The 14,022-nt window shown below is 54.7% G+C and overlaps 2 protein-coding genes and 1 pseudogene across 2 annotated transcripts; 2 read left to right on the forward strand and 1 right to left on the reverse strand.

The window, feature by feature from the left end:
- Positions 1-4,265: 4,265 nt before the first annotated feature.
- LOC129195555 (feather keratin Cos2-3-like) lies at positions 4,266-4,571 on the reverse strand. Its single transcript, XM_054801721.1, has one exon. The coding sequence runs from the start codon at positions 4,569-4,571 to the stop codon at positions 4,266-4,268; it is 306 nt and encodes a 101-aa protein (XP_054657696.1).
- Positions 4,572-8,173: 3,602 nt separating this feature from the next.
- LOC129195199 (feather keratin Cos2-3-like) lies at positions 8,174-8,482 on the forward strand. Its single transcript, XM_054801038.1, has one exon. The coding sequence runs from the start codon at positions 8,174-8,176 to the stop codon at positions 8,480-8,482; it is 309 nt and encodes a 102-aa protein (XP_054657013.1).
- A 4,197-nt stretch (positions 8,483-12,679) lies between these two features.
- LOC129195536 (feather keratin Cos1-1/Cos1-3/Cos2-1-like) lies at positions 12,680-13,448 on the forward strand (annotated as a pseudogene).
- Positions 13,449-14,022: the final 574 nt, after the last annotated feature.

Genomic DNA, 14,022 nt, shown 5'->3' on the forward strand with positions numbered 1-14,022 from the left:
ATCTTCCCGGGCTCAACTTCACTCCCGGCTTCAACCTTCCCCCCCCTCAGCGGCACAGGGGGACAGGGAGTGGGGGTTACGGTCAGTTCATCACATGGTGTTTCTGCCGCTTCTTCATCCTCATGGGGAAGACTCCTCTCATCGTTCCCCTGCTCCAGCATGGAGTCCCTCTCACGGGGTGCAGACCCTCAGGAGCAAACTGCTCCAGCGTGGGGTCCCCCACGAGGTCACAAGGCCTGCCAGCAAACCTGCCCTGGCGTGGGCTCCCCTCTTCACAGGTCCACCGGTCCGGCCAGGAACTTGCTCCAGCGTGGGCTTCCCACGGGCCGCAGCCTCCTTCAGGTGCCTCCACCTGCTCCGGCGTGGGGTCCTCCACGGGCTGCAGGTGGAATCTCTACACCCCCTCATCCTTCCTCCATGGGCTGCAGGGGGACAGCCTGCTTCACCATGGTCTTCACCACGGGCTGCAGGGGGATCTCTGCTCCGGCGCCTGGAGCACCTCCTCCCCCTCCATCTGCACTGACCTTGGTGTCTGCAGAGTTTCTTACATCTTCTCACTCCTCTCTCCGGCTGCAAAAGCTCTCTCTCTCTAAGTGTTTTTCTTCTTCTTAAATATGTTATCACAGAGGCGCTGATTGGCTTGGCCTTGGCCAGTGGTGGGCCCGTCTTAGAGCCGGCTGGCATTGGCTCTGTCAGACACAGGGGGAGCTTCTAGCAGCTTCTCAAAGAAGCCACCCCTGTAGCCCCCCCGCCTCCGCTACCAAAACCTTGCCACGCAAACCCAACACAGTCCTCTGTGCATGTGTTCTGACATGGGAGAAATTTCTCTCTAAACGTACCGATTTTCATGCACATGTGCTGATTCGTGCGTGTTCTGAAGACTCCAGGGCATCTACATATCAGCAGCAATGTGGGGCAATTGAACCAAGCCTCCAAGGCAAATTCTGTCCTTTGTGTTCTTGCTTCTTGCAGAGGACATCTGTAAAAGTTGATCTTACCTTCTCAGGGTAGGAAGGTAAGGGAGGACTAATAGAGTAGTGCAGGCTGTCTTAAAGGAACTGGGTAATGCTTACTGGGCAACAGACTCAAATCGATAGACAGACTCCACTTGCGGAGTCAGTAACTTTTAGCTGAGCATCCATATGTCCTGCTGGGGTCTGCCCTGCTGTAATTTTTCTTGGTCTCACATTCAGTACCTCCTTTCCCCAAGCTGGCTCCTGGTCTGGCTCCAGGCTGCCAGGAAGCCAGCTGGGTCACCATGGACAGGGCTCCAGGCACTTGGATATGAGATCTGCAGCGGGGCCCATGTACCTGTGCCCAAGGACGTGGCAATGACCAACCTCATCAGCTCTGCTGTCCTTGATGGTAGTTGTGGAAATGCTTTAGAAAGCCTGCTGAGGTTGGACCATACCCGCGCTGGGGTGTCTGTAACTGCTTCCTTTGCTGGGTGGGATGATGTTTCATTTGGGGGTGAATTCTACCTATTGAGTGTTAGAGCCCTCTTCAGCCCCGGAGAGCAACCAAAAGCAGGACCTCAGACGTCTAAGGGGCCTGAGGCACAGATGAGTGCAGGACACTGAGGGCTGCAGACAATTCCGCATCAGTTTAATCGGTAGTCCCCTGACATAACCTGGGTTATGCAAGGCCCTGCTTAGGGCTGGCAGTGAGGACCCAGGACCTCTAGGAGAGGCAGGTTGACCTGGCCCAGCAGCGTAATGCCAACAGGGTACCCTAGGCCCTCTAAAGTGAACTGGATATCCTTCCTGAGACACAGGCCCAAATCCATAGGACGTGATCCAGAAGGAAAGTCAGCACCCTCCAGCTGAGCATCCACATGCAGTACTAGGGTGGGATTGCCTGAACACGAGACCCTGGAAGCAGTTCTATTGCCCGTGGACTGTTTGAGGCATCCATATGGGGCAGAGAGCTACAACACAAGAGTTGGAGGCAACTCTGCCCCTCTTGGATTGCCAGTGGGAGGCCAAAGAAGCCCGCTAGGCAGTGGAAACGCTCTAGTGCACAGGTGACAGTCTCCCTCCTTCAGCCACTACTAACCAGATGAGGATCACACATGTGGAGTCCGGACGTGGGCATCTCCATGCTGGTGCTCACAGTTCAGAGTGTGAACTCTCAGCAGAAACTCACCCTTTACTTTGAGATTCATTTCACCTGTCCTGAAGAGCCAGGGCACAAAAATCCATTTACACTGGGGCCACCCTTTCCTGTCTTGCCAGGAAGTGGAGAGACAAACCAGTTAAGGCACTTTGGACTTCTCATTCTGAAAAGATGATTCAAAGCTATGGGGACATATGGGCTGTCACGAGCCACAGCTGCCTCATTCTGAAGGAGTCATTTCCAATGTAGTCTTCTGTCGGGGGAGATCTGAATCCCCTTCCTGGGGTCTCCCTTGTCTTTGCTGCAGTGTTTACAGAAGTCATTGCTTATTATTCTGCCTCAGATTTGCTCTCCCTCAGAGCAGGCTGAATTACCACAGAGGTCTGGGGAGGGGTAGCCCTTGCTGGAGCTGTTGACACACTTTCCACCAGCTCACTATCCCCAGGGACTAGTTACACAGAGCTCGCTCCCTGTAGTCCCAAGGAGAGAGGAGATGCAGCAGGACCCTTCAGGATCCTGATTCCTTCTGTAAGCCGTGGGAGACTTTGGAGAGCAGGTACATTCAGGTGCTGTTGATAACTCACAGCAGAAACTGCTGGAAGCAGAGGACAGGAGTGTAGCTGCCTGTGTGGAAGGAGTTGGGGTCTGGAGAGATAAGAAGGAAGGGAAGGAAGTGCACAGGAAGAAATTGAGAGTAAGAGCTAGTCCCTGGGTTTTGTTCAAAGGTACCATCAGAGAAGTCAGTTCTTCATGCCGAGGGTTACAGGTAGACACTGTATTTGCACAGGCAAATTTAGTGTTGTTACTTAGCTCATGGGAGTTTGCGTGGTGTCAGTTATACAAGACCTGTGCCTCTGTCTTGTCCTTTCCTAGGTCACGTCCAGAGCTCACTCCTTCCTCCAGATATTGCCTCTGTGTCCTTGCCATTGCTGAGCTCTCGGGCAGTGAGGCTGTTACTGCTCAGTTGGAGCCGTGCTGCTGCTGTGCAGAAGCCAGCCTGGGGGCACTGCCATACCTCAGCTGAGCTGTAGGTGTGTGGGTTCAGGGTGCTTGCACATGTCAGTTCATCTCTCACACTGAAATTCCACTTTTTCTTTACCTTTACCTTTATCATCTTTATCATCTTTATGTCTCTCTCTATCTTACTTTTGTCTCAGGGATCAGTTTCTCATCTTCAGCTTTCTCACATTAGACTGCACGCTACTCTCCAGGTACAGCACTTATTTTGGGGCCCTCTCTCAAGAGGGCTACCTCACAGAGCAGCTCTTCCCAGCCCAGGAGACAGCTGTCATGCAGTTGGTGTGATTCCCCTTCCCCTTTTTACTTACAGACAACAGGAAAACTCTCAGGGGGGTGTGAACATCCAACATCAACAAGAGCTCTATCTTGCAGCTCACCTACCTGGCGAGTGGGAAGAAGAAAGATCTACAACACAGCATGCAGAGAGGAAAATGGGTCAGCCAGACACTGCTGATGGAGTTCCTCTTGCTGGGACTGGGGGATGCCCGTGAGCTCCAGACACCTCTCTTTCTCCTCTGTCTGGCCACATACACAGTGACCATGGTTGGGAAGATCCTCATCATTGTGCTGGTGGTCAGAGACCCGCATCTCCACACACCCATGCACTTCTTCCTGATGAATCTGTCTGGCCTGGAGACCTGCTACAGCTCCACCATCCCGCCCAGGCTGCTAGCCAGCTTCCTCACTGGAGACACGACCATCTCTGTGCAGGGATGTATGGCACAGTTTTTCTTCTCCCCTTCTCCCACCTTTTCCCCTGAGCAGACCGGAAGACTTGCCACAGAAGGAAGGAGGATTCGGAGGCCCAGGCTTGAATGCAGCACAGCTTTAATGAGTCTAAAGAAGAGAAGGAGGTGGCTCACAGGGAGCACCAGGGTCAGCCACTAAGAAGCAGAAGAGCTCTTGCAGGGTGTTGTCTGTCGGCCTGCCCTGCAGAGGGAGAGATGCCAACAGGTCCCCGCCAGGCTGGTGTTGAGAGACAGCAACAGGAAAGGAAAGAGAGAGAGGAGAGTGGAAGAAGGAAACAATGGCCCAAAGCTCTACATAGAATGCCCTGAATCTCTGCCTCCTCTCCAGCAGCATGTTCTGAGGTCTTTGGAGGATCTTGCCAGGGGAAGCTGCCAGCAGATTTAGCAGGGTTGACACCTGTTGCCACAGTAGCGGCTGGTGATGCAGGAGAGGTCACAGCACCCAGAGTTGATGGGCACTCCGTCACGGCTGAGGATGCTGCCAACAGCAGCGGAGGTGGAGGAGCCCACAACGGTGTTCTGTGGGAAGGAGCTGAGGATGGGGCCGGGCAGGGTCACCACCACGGGGGAGGGCTCAATGACGACTATGGAGTTCTGGCACTGCCTGACACAGGGCTCATTGCAGCTGTTGGCCAGTGGGGTTGGGCCGCAGGACTGGCAGGGCTGGCACTGGTTGTAGCAGGACATTTCTCTGGGCAAAAGTACACCTGGGAGAGAGGGTAGAGACTAATCAGAGCACAGGTACATGTGAGGAGCAGTTTGTCGCGAGTCCAACACCCCACTGTGAGCATGTGAAAGGCGCCTGCAGTGAGGGAAGAGGGTTTCTTGGCCTCATCCGGACATGGTACTGCCAAGTGCCACCAGCCCCACGGTGGCTGATGACTATCTCTTAAAAGAAGAGCCTCCTCAGGCAAGTCCCAGACACTCGCTGTTGCCCTTCTCCCCCCTCCCATGACAAGCAGCGCCACAACCCAGCACAGGATGGAGGAGCATGCATCTGCATGACCAGAAAAAGGGCGTGGGAAAAGGGCTTCAGACTCACCTGCTTCCCAAGGAGAAGGAGACAAGAGAAGTGGATGAGAGAGCGAGGAGTCGCGCTGGCTTTTATGGTGGCCCTGACCTGCCCCAGGCCCAGAGGCAGCTTCTACCGAAGTGGCAATCTTCTAAGGTGCTCGTGACGAACAGAAATCATCTCAGCTAATGACATGGGCTGGGTGGTTGTTTTCCCCAACACTGCCTATTCATTTCCTGGCTCTTGCCATACCCATTCCCTCACAGAGGCGGCTTCTGAGTGCTGGGATTGAGAGGCCCCAGGATTTCCGGGGCAAGAATGTGTCAGTGCCGGCAAAAGACTCAGCTCAGGTGCCGGATAGGTGCAGGGCAGGCAAGTGATGTTGGCCTGGGGCACACTCGTGGGGTTGCCTGTGGCTGCATTGACAGGAAGGGGCCCAGCTGCTCCCAGCCCTGCAATTCCTGGCTGGTCGCCCAAGGGCTTTCCTTGCGTGAGGACATGCTGTGTCTTTCTCTTTCCCTCCCTCAAACACAGCTGGGGCAGAGGAAGCAGCAGTCCACCATGTGCTTCCATTGAGCACACGTACCCTGGGGTACAACACTAACATTTACGTAGCTTGCTTCAAAACAGCATATGCACACCTAGAGCTTTATAATAATATCAGCTTCTTGCAGTCTAGAGAAAAGTGTAATTTAGAAGTTAAAGGCACCGCTCTAAATGCAACAAACAGAGGGAAGACCAATTTTGAGGCACTGAGGGATCGATCTGAGTGACAGATGTCATCTACCTGGACGTGTGCAAAGCATTTGACACTATCCCACATGACATCCTTGTCTCTAAATTGGAGAGACATGGATTCCACAGATGGACCACTCGGTGGACAAGGAATTGGCTGGACGGTCGCACTCAAAGAGTTGTGGTCAACAGCTCAATGTCCAAGTGGAGATCAGTGACGAGTGGCATTCCTCAGGGGTCGGTACTGGGACCGGCGCTGTTTAACATCTTTGTCGACGGCACGGACAGTGGGATCGAGTGCACCCTCAGCAAGTTTGCCAACGACACCAAGCTGTGTGGTGCAGTCGACACGGTGGAGGAAAGGGATGCCATCCAGAGGGAGTGCCTGGGAAAAGCTGTTCCCAGCCTTTTGGCCTTGGATGAGATGCAGGAGACTTAGCTTCAGGGCCCCATGGTCTGGGGAAGGCGAGGGGAACTCCCGCATCAGCTGGCATCACCACACAGGGGAAACCGCCACCGGTTCGGCTCTGAAAAGCTTTTCCTTAAAAGCAAGCATCCTTGCAAAATGATTTGGCATTTGCCCAATGAAGTCTTTCATCTGGAGAAGCTGCAGCCGCATGCTCTGACTGCTCTAATGTGATTCCTGACAGGTCCAGTTGGCTGTTGTCAGTCTTTCCAGGCTGCCCCCAGTCTCCCTTTCCCAGGATGCTTACTTTCCTGGAAACACCGCTACCACATTTGTTGTCCCCTGTAACCTCAAAGCTTTTACATGAGTCATGACCCTGGGAAACAGCTCAGCCCCTCGAGGCTGCCTGAAGGCAGCATGGAAAGAGTTGGCCAGGGTTCGAGGTCCAGTGAGACCTGAGTGCTGTGTCCCTGTCTGCGTCCCCATAGACAACGAGGGGCTGAGAGTGTGACTGAGGAACTGCTGGGGACCTCCCTGCCAGAGCAGGGATGGGGCAATCTAAGCAGGACAGATGCACAGGCAACATTGTTAAGACAAGTCTTAACAGAGACTCTGTTAAGTCTGGACAGAGACCGTCCACAGAGAGGAGGAGGCCAAAGAGGTTGGCAGCTTCCTCCTGACGACAGATTAAGGTAAAAGAGAGTTGAAAAGCTGAAGTGCCCATCAGATTCCTCCCTGATGCCTTCAGTCTGCCATCCCAAGCTTTCCATTGTTACTGCTGGTTTCCCTTCCTTCCCAGGCAGCAGGTCATCCAAGGACAGCAGAGTGCATCCCCTGCTCCAGGGGCACCATGAAGCGGAGACCTTTTGTTTTGTTTATGTGTCCAGACTCTTCTCAGTAGTGCCCACTGGCAGGATGAGAGGCAATGGGCAAAAAACAACCCAAATAACATTCCATCTGAACACAAAGAAAAAACTTTTTGCTGTGAGGGATGTCAAACACCGGAACAGGTTGTTCAGAGAAGTCATGGAGTCTTCCTCTGTGGAGACAGACAAAACCTGTCTGGACGTAGTTGTAGACAACATGGTCTAACTGAGCTGGAGGGCATTTGGGCCTCTCCCCACAATCAATGAACCCTCAAGGCTGTCAACCCCAAAGAGGTTTCAAAGTTCTTCCCTCTGCACAGGGATGATCAAACGAGTCCATGTGAGCATCTCAGGTGGAGACATCACCTGACTGTTGGCATGAGCCATGAGGGAAGGAAAGAGGAGCACAGGGCACATGCTCACAGGAGCCCTTGGGGGACAAGCCAAGGATTGCAGGGCTGGGCGCACTGGGGCTCTTCCTGTCAGCAGGATGAAAAAAGAAACCCACCAGAGTGCCCCAGGCAGACATCACCTGCCTCCACTGGACCCCTCTGGCACTTAGTCCATGTCTTCTGCCCACTCTGAGGCATGCTTGTCCCGGAAATCCTGGGGCCTCTCATCCCAGCACTCATGAGGAGCATCCATGCAGGAATGGGCATGACATAACCAGGAAATGCAAAGGCAGCATAGAGGGACACAGCAACACATCCCTGGGATGTTTCCGTTCATTCGGAGCAGGCAGGAAAATTGTAGCTTATGCAGCACTGCCTTTGGGCCTCAGGCAGTCTAGAGGCCAGTATAAAAGCCAGACCAACTGGTCGCTCTCTCAACTACTTCCATCACCGCCTCCTCCTTGGGAAACAGGTGAGTTGGAACCCCCTTTTCTCCTCCACCTCCTCCTCTAGGACGGACTCTTGCCTTCCACGACATCCCAGGTGATACCTGCTCCTTGGTCTTCTGTTAGTGTTCTGCGATCATGATCGTGGGAGAGAGCAGAGGCGAGATGGTCTGTCATGGAGATAGGCTGGGGCTGGGCTGGGGTAGCTTCTTGGCTATAGGCTAGGCAGGAGGATCCCTGGGCCTGGCTGCTGTCTGAAGAACCCTGCTGGGCTCAGGCACAGAAGCCCTTCTTCCCCCCTGCACAGCCTCTACCTCCCCACCCAGCAGGTGCCTTGGCTTCCTGTTGGTGGGGTCGCAGGCTCTTCCTCAGTTACCCCTGTGCTCTGCTTCCCCCTGTCCTCTCTCCCAGGTTCACCTCCACCTTTGAGACATGTCCTGCTACAACCAGTGCCTGCCATGCCAGCCCTGCGGCCCGACCCCGCTGGCCAACAGCTGCAATGAGCCCTGCGTCAGGCAGTGCCAGAACTCCACCGTTGTCATTGAGCCCTCCCCCGTGGTGGTGATTCTTCCTGGCCCCATCCTCAGCTCCTTCCCACAGAGCACTGCCGTGGGCTCCTCCACCTCCGCTGCTGTTGGCAGCATCCTCAGCCGTGACGGAGTGCCCATCAACTCTGGGTGCTGTGACCTCTCCTGCATCACCAGCCGCTACTGTGGCAGCAGAAGGTGCCCCCCTTGCTAAAGCGCCCGGTGACAGCCCAGACAAGGAGCCCTGTGAACGCAGAAGATGATGCCAGACTGAAGGACGGAAATCGTGGCCATTGCTTGGAGAGGGGCTGGGCATGTCCCGCTCCTCCGGCAAAGGGTGTCAGCCCTTTGGAAGGGGCCAGCCTGGGCTCTCTGAAAACATGGCCGATGCCTCTCGTTCCCTTCCTCCACTCTCTCCTTTCCCTCCTTTTCCTTTGTCATTTTCTGCTCCCCTGGGCCATGAGGCCAGCCAAAGGCAGCTTGGGGGCACCTGCCTGCCCCTCTCCCTCTGTGGGGCACTGACTCTTGGCTGCCCGTGGTGATCCTTCCACTGCGGGCTCCTCTTGGAGACATCTTGTTTCCCTCTTTGGACTCATTAAACCCTGCTGCATCCCAGCCTCGGGCTCTGTGTGGTCCTTTGCTCTCTGGATGCTCTCTAAAGCTGTCCAGGGAGACAGGAGATCTGCTGGGAGGGAACAAACGGGTGAGCCGGTGGAGCTCTTCTCATTCCTAGAGGACTGGGAGGGCAGGACACACTCTCTGTGGGCCTGCTTCACTCCCTGTCCCTTGCAGCTCAGAACCACATCTCTGCCTCCTCCACAGGCAGCAAGGTTTTTTGCATGGGCCTGCAAGATGACACAGAGGAGCAACTGACAGTTCCTCCCATGGTACTGCAGAGAGAGCGCCGATCAGAATAGCCCACGCTCGCTCTTTGCAGCTCATGGCAAGTGCAATCCCATCCTGGGGTGCAGGGGAAGAACAGTTGCATGGCAGAAGCTCTCTCACCACCTTCTCCTCTTCTCTGCGGCCACTAGTCCCAGCCCCTGACAGGAAGAGGATCTTTGTTTGCAGATCTCTGGGTGCCTCGTGGAAATAGGGGTGCCAAGGGAGAAGCGAGAGCGCTTTCCCCAGAGCTCAGCCTTGCACAGAAGGGCCTCCTACCAGGATGCCAAGAGAGGAGAACTGTACTGTGCCCCTCCTCCCAGCTCCCACCTCTCCCAAAGCCGACCGATCATGGGGAACAGCCTTTGGTGCTTGAACCTCAGAAACTTGGGACTACAAAGACAGCCGAGATCTTCTGCACTGACCTGTCTGTGAAACACTGAGAGTGCATGGGTTGGAAAGGAGAGGCAATGCGGGCTGGATGGTTGGGGAAAGGAATGCAGGTGAAGGGGGGTCTGGGACAACCAAGGGAGCAGGTGTTTCTTCTCTGTCATCAGTTCTGATGCAGGACCTTTGCTAGCAGACTCAGAAAGAGATGAAGCAAGCACAGAAGCTCCCATTCACAGCTTTCCTCCCACACGGCCTTCGCGATCTCCTTGTTCGTGTCAGCCTTGTGGCAGGAGAGTTGGCGGGCTGTGCTCTGCCCGTGGCTGTAAACCTGCCACTAACTTCCCAGGTACACAAGCACAAAGGCCAGTTGACATCACTGCCCACCATCCTCTGAGGGGAACAGCAGTGGGAGAGAGAGACTGCTCCTGACGGCACAGATGCACAGCAAAAAACCCCACATAAATGATAAACGCTCATGGCACTTCTAATTGCCATAGATGGTGCAAAACAACAGGGACCTTGGCTGGCTTCCAGACACCCAGCCAGCTGCTCTCTCACTCTCCTTCCTCTATGGGACAGATTCCTTTAACTTATTACTAGTGAAACATAGAGCCGGATGGTGAGAAAGAGTGAAAAATCCTTCAAATACCTTCACTGCATCCTCTCCTCCTTTTCACAGACTCAGCCTCCCTCCTTCATTCACGGCTCTTCTATTTCCTCCACCCCCAAGCAGCACAGTGGGATGCGGCATGGGGGGTTGTAGTCAGTACACAGTCAGTCCTTTCTGCCGCAGTTTCCTCTGCACATTTTTCCCTGCTCCCGTGTGAGCACTTCCCATAGGTTGCAGTCTGTCAAAACCAGCTCCAGCATGGGTCCTGTCCACAGGCTGCAGTCCTTCCAGATAAGACTGCTCCAGCGTGGGTCCTCCAGGGGCCACAGTTCTGCCAGCAGCCTGCTTCAGCACAGGCCCTGCACAGGCCACACTTCCTGCAGGGGATATCCTAGAATCCTGGAGTGGTTTGGGCTGGAAGGGACCTCAAAGCCCATCTAGTTCCAAACCCCCTGCCATGGGCAGGGACACCCTCCACTAGACCACGTTGCCCAAAGCCCCACCCAGCCTGGCCTTGAGCACTTCCAGGGATGGGCCATCCACAAGTTCTCTGGGCCTGTCCCAAGGATGTCACGTGGCACAAAGTCAAATGCTTTGCACAAGTCCAGGTGTACAGCACCAGTTGCTCTTCCCTTATCCACTAACGCTGTAACCCCATCGTAGAAGGCCACCAAATTTGTCAGGCACGATTTGCCCTTAGTGAAGCCATGTTGGCTGTCACCAATCGCCTCCTTAATTTCCATGTGCCTTAGCAGAGTTTCCAGGAGGATCTCCTCCATGACCTTGCCAGGCACCGGTAAGACTGACTGGCCTGTAGCTCCCCGGCTCTTCCTTTCTTCCCCTTTTTAAAAATGGGGATTGTGTTTCCCCTTTTCCAGTCAGTGGGAACTTCACCACACTGGCACAGCTTCTCAAATACGGTGTAGAGTTGCTTAGCCGCTTCATCCATGAATTCCCTCAGGATGTGTGGAGGCATCTCATCAGGTCTCATGGACTTGTGCGTCTTCAGGTTCCTTAGATGGTCTCGAACGTGATCTCCTCTGACAGTGGCTGGTTCTTCATTCTCCCAGTCCCTGCCTTTGCTTTCTGACTCTTGGGTGGTGTGGCTAGAGCACTTGCCAGTGAAGACTGAGGCAAAAAGTTGTTGAGTACCTCAGTCTTCTCCTTGTCCCAGGTAACCAGGTCTCCCATTTCATACGGGAGGGGTTCCACATTTTCCCTAGTCTTCCTTTTATCACTGACGTACCTATGTAAGATTTTCTTGTTGTCCTTGACATCCCTGGCCAGTTTTAATTCTGTCAGGGCTTTAGCCTTTCCTAACCTGATCCCTGTGTGCTTGGACAATTTCTCTCTATTCCTCCCAGCCTACCTGCCCTTGCTTCCACCCTCTGTAGGCATCCTCATTGTGTTTGAGTTTGTCCGGGAGCTCCTTGCTGATCCCCGCAGGCCTCCTGCCGTTTTTGCCTGCCTTCCTCTTTGTTGGGATGCATCGTTCCTGAGCTTGGAGGACGTGATCCTTGAATCCTTGTCTCTAAATTGGAGAGATATGCATTCGATGGATGGACCACTCGGTCTACAAGGAATTGGCTGAATGGTCGCACTCAAAGAGTTGTGGTCAACGGCTCAATGTCCAAGTGGAGAACAGTGACTCAGGATTTTATGGGGGATATGGAATTCCTGGTGCTTGACCTCCAAAGGTGTTTGAATCAAAGCTCTTGGCTTTCTTGGCCTTTCTCCCTGTACATAAAGCAAGAAGTGGAGGGCACGGGAGGCAGAGACTGCATTTCAGCTGGCAAGGGCAACCCGCTACTCTGCGGTGCTCATGGACACACCAGGGGAGAGTCCCCCTGCTATGACCTGCGTATGCCCTCGTGATGAGGGTCACACAAGTACAGACCGACACACGTGTGCTCGTGCACGCCTGCATGGAGCCATGCCAAAATCTGTACGCTCACATAAAGCCAAGAAAACATCAGCAGCTGTGGCCTCTGCTGAGGAGATGCTGGGGAGCCTGCTGGCAGGACACGACTCAAGTACCCCGGGGAAGGACCGGGCCCCAGACATGCTCACGGTGTTGCCTGAGGACCTGTAGAGTCTGCACAGAGAGGGGATGAGGCCAAGGAGCCCAGCAAACGCGTCCTGACAGCACTGTTAGTGTTGCAATAGGGTCAAACCCTCCCAGCAGAAGCCCACTGGTGTGCAACAATGAGCGACCGTCAGAGAGATGTGCCATGTCCTCTCAAATGGCAGTCCTTGGGCATCCGGTGCCCACATCCTAACCACAAACAAGCCCACAGGAATGACCCAGGTGCACATCAGTTGCCTGCACAGGATGCCATCAGCACTGGAGCTGAGTCTTCTGCCTGCGCTGACGTGTTTCTGCCCTGGAAATCCTGGGGCCTCTCGTCCCGGCACTTACAGAAGCCTTCACGTGGGGAAGCACGTGGCATAAGCCAGGAAATGAAAAGGCAGCAGTGCAGGAAACCAGGACACAGCCCATGCCATTAGCTGGGATGCTTTGCATTAGGCATGAGCTTGTCAGAACATTATTACTTCCACAAGGGGTGCCTCCGGGCCTGAGGCAGCACGAGACTCCTATAAAAGGCAGCCCAAGTCTCTGCTCTCTCATCCACTTCTCTCGCCTCCTTCTCCTTGGGAATCAGGTGAGTGGGAAGCCTCTTCTCCTCCTCCTTCGAGATCAGGTCTTTCCTCGATGCATGTCTCCGCTGATACGGACTGCCCTAGCCCAGGGCTGGGAGCTGCTTCTCATGGGAGAGGCAAGGGCAGAGAAGGTCTTCCACAGAGAGGGGCTGGGACTTAGGTGAGGCAGCTCCTGGGCTGTGAGCTGGGCAGCGTCTGCTGGGCCAGGAGGTGTCCTGCCTCCCGTGTGGTTGGGTGCAGTGCTGCTTCTCAGGTGCCCCTGTTTTCTACCTCTCCCTACCCTCTCTCCCAGGTGAACCTCTGGCCCAGAGACATGTCCTGCTCCGACAAGTGCCAGCCCTGCCAGCCTTGCCTGCCCTGCCAGCCCTGTGGCCCAACCCCGCTGGCCAACAGCTGCAATGAGCCCTGCGTCAGGCAGTGCCAGAACTCCATAGTCGTCATTGAGCCCTCCCCCGTGGTGGTGACCCTGCCTGGCCCCATCCTCAGCTCCTTCCCACAGAACACCGTTGTGGGCTCCTCCACCTCCGCTGCTGTTGGCAGCATCCTCAGCTGTGATGGAGTGCCCATCACCTCTGGGTGCTGTGACCTCTCCTGCATCACCAGCCGCTACTGTGGCAACAGGTGTCAACCCTGCTAAATCTGCTGGCAGCTTCCCCTGGCAAGATCCTCCCAAGACCTCAGAACATGCTGCTGGAGAGGAGGCAGAGATTCAGGGCATTCTATGTAGAGCTTTGGGCCATTGTTTCCTTCTTCCACTCTCCTCTCTCTCTTTCCTTTCCTGTTGCTGTCTCTCAACACCAGCCTGGCGGGGACCTGTTGGCATCTCTCCCTCTGCAGAGTGGGCAGGCAGACAGTCGTGCCTTCAGGTGCTCCCTGTGAGCCACCTCCTTCTCTTCTTTAGACTCATTAAAGTTGTGCTGCATTCAAGCCTGGGCCTCCGAGTCCTCCTTCCTTCTGTGGCAAGTCTTCCAGTCTGGTTATGACAAAAGGTGGCTTCTTGGGGAGAATTAGCTTGGGCGCAAAAGAGGACCCTTCCTCATTCCCAGAAGATGGGAAGGGTAGGACTCACTGCCCTGGGTTGTCTTTTTTGCCCTGTCCTTGGAGTTGAGGAAGATATTCTTGGCTACTTCACAGCAGATGGCCACCATTCCTTCCAGCCTTGCTGTATATCTTCCTAGATGGGCCTGAAGCACTGCTTCCTGGATCACATT

Source organism: Grus americana, chromosome 22 (assembly GCF_028858705.1).
Source record: "Grus americana isolate bGruAme1 chromosome 22, bGruAme1.mat, whole genome shotgun sequence".
NCBI classification, from domain to species: Eukaryota; Metazoa; Chordata; class Aves; order Gruiformes; family Gruidae; genus Grus; species Grus americana.

Excerpts from the sequence above, each read along its gene's own strand:
- LOC129195555 (XM_054801721.1), bottom strand. The coding sequence starts at position 4,571 with ATGTCCTGCTACAACCAGTGCCAGCCCTGCCAGTCCTGCGGCCCAACC.
- LOC129195199 (XM_054801038.1), top strand. The coding sequence starts at position 8,174 with ATGTCCTGCTACAACCAGTGCCTGCCATGCCAGCCCTGCGGCCCGACC.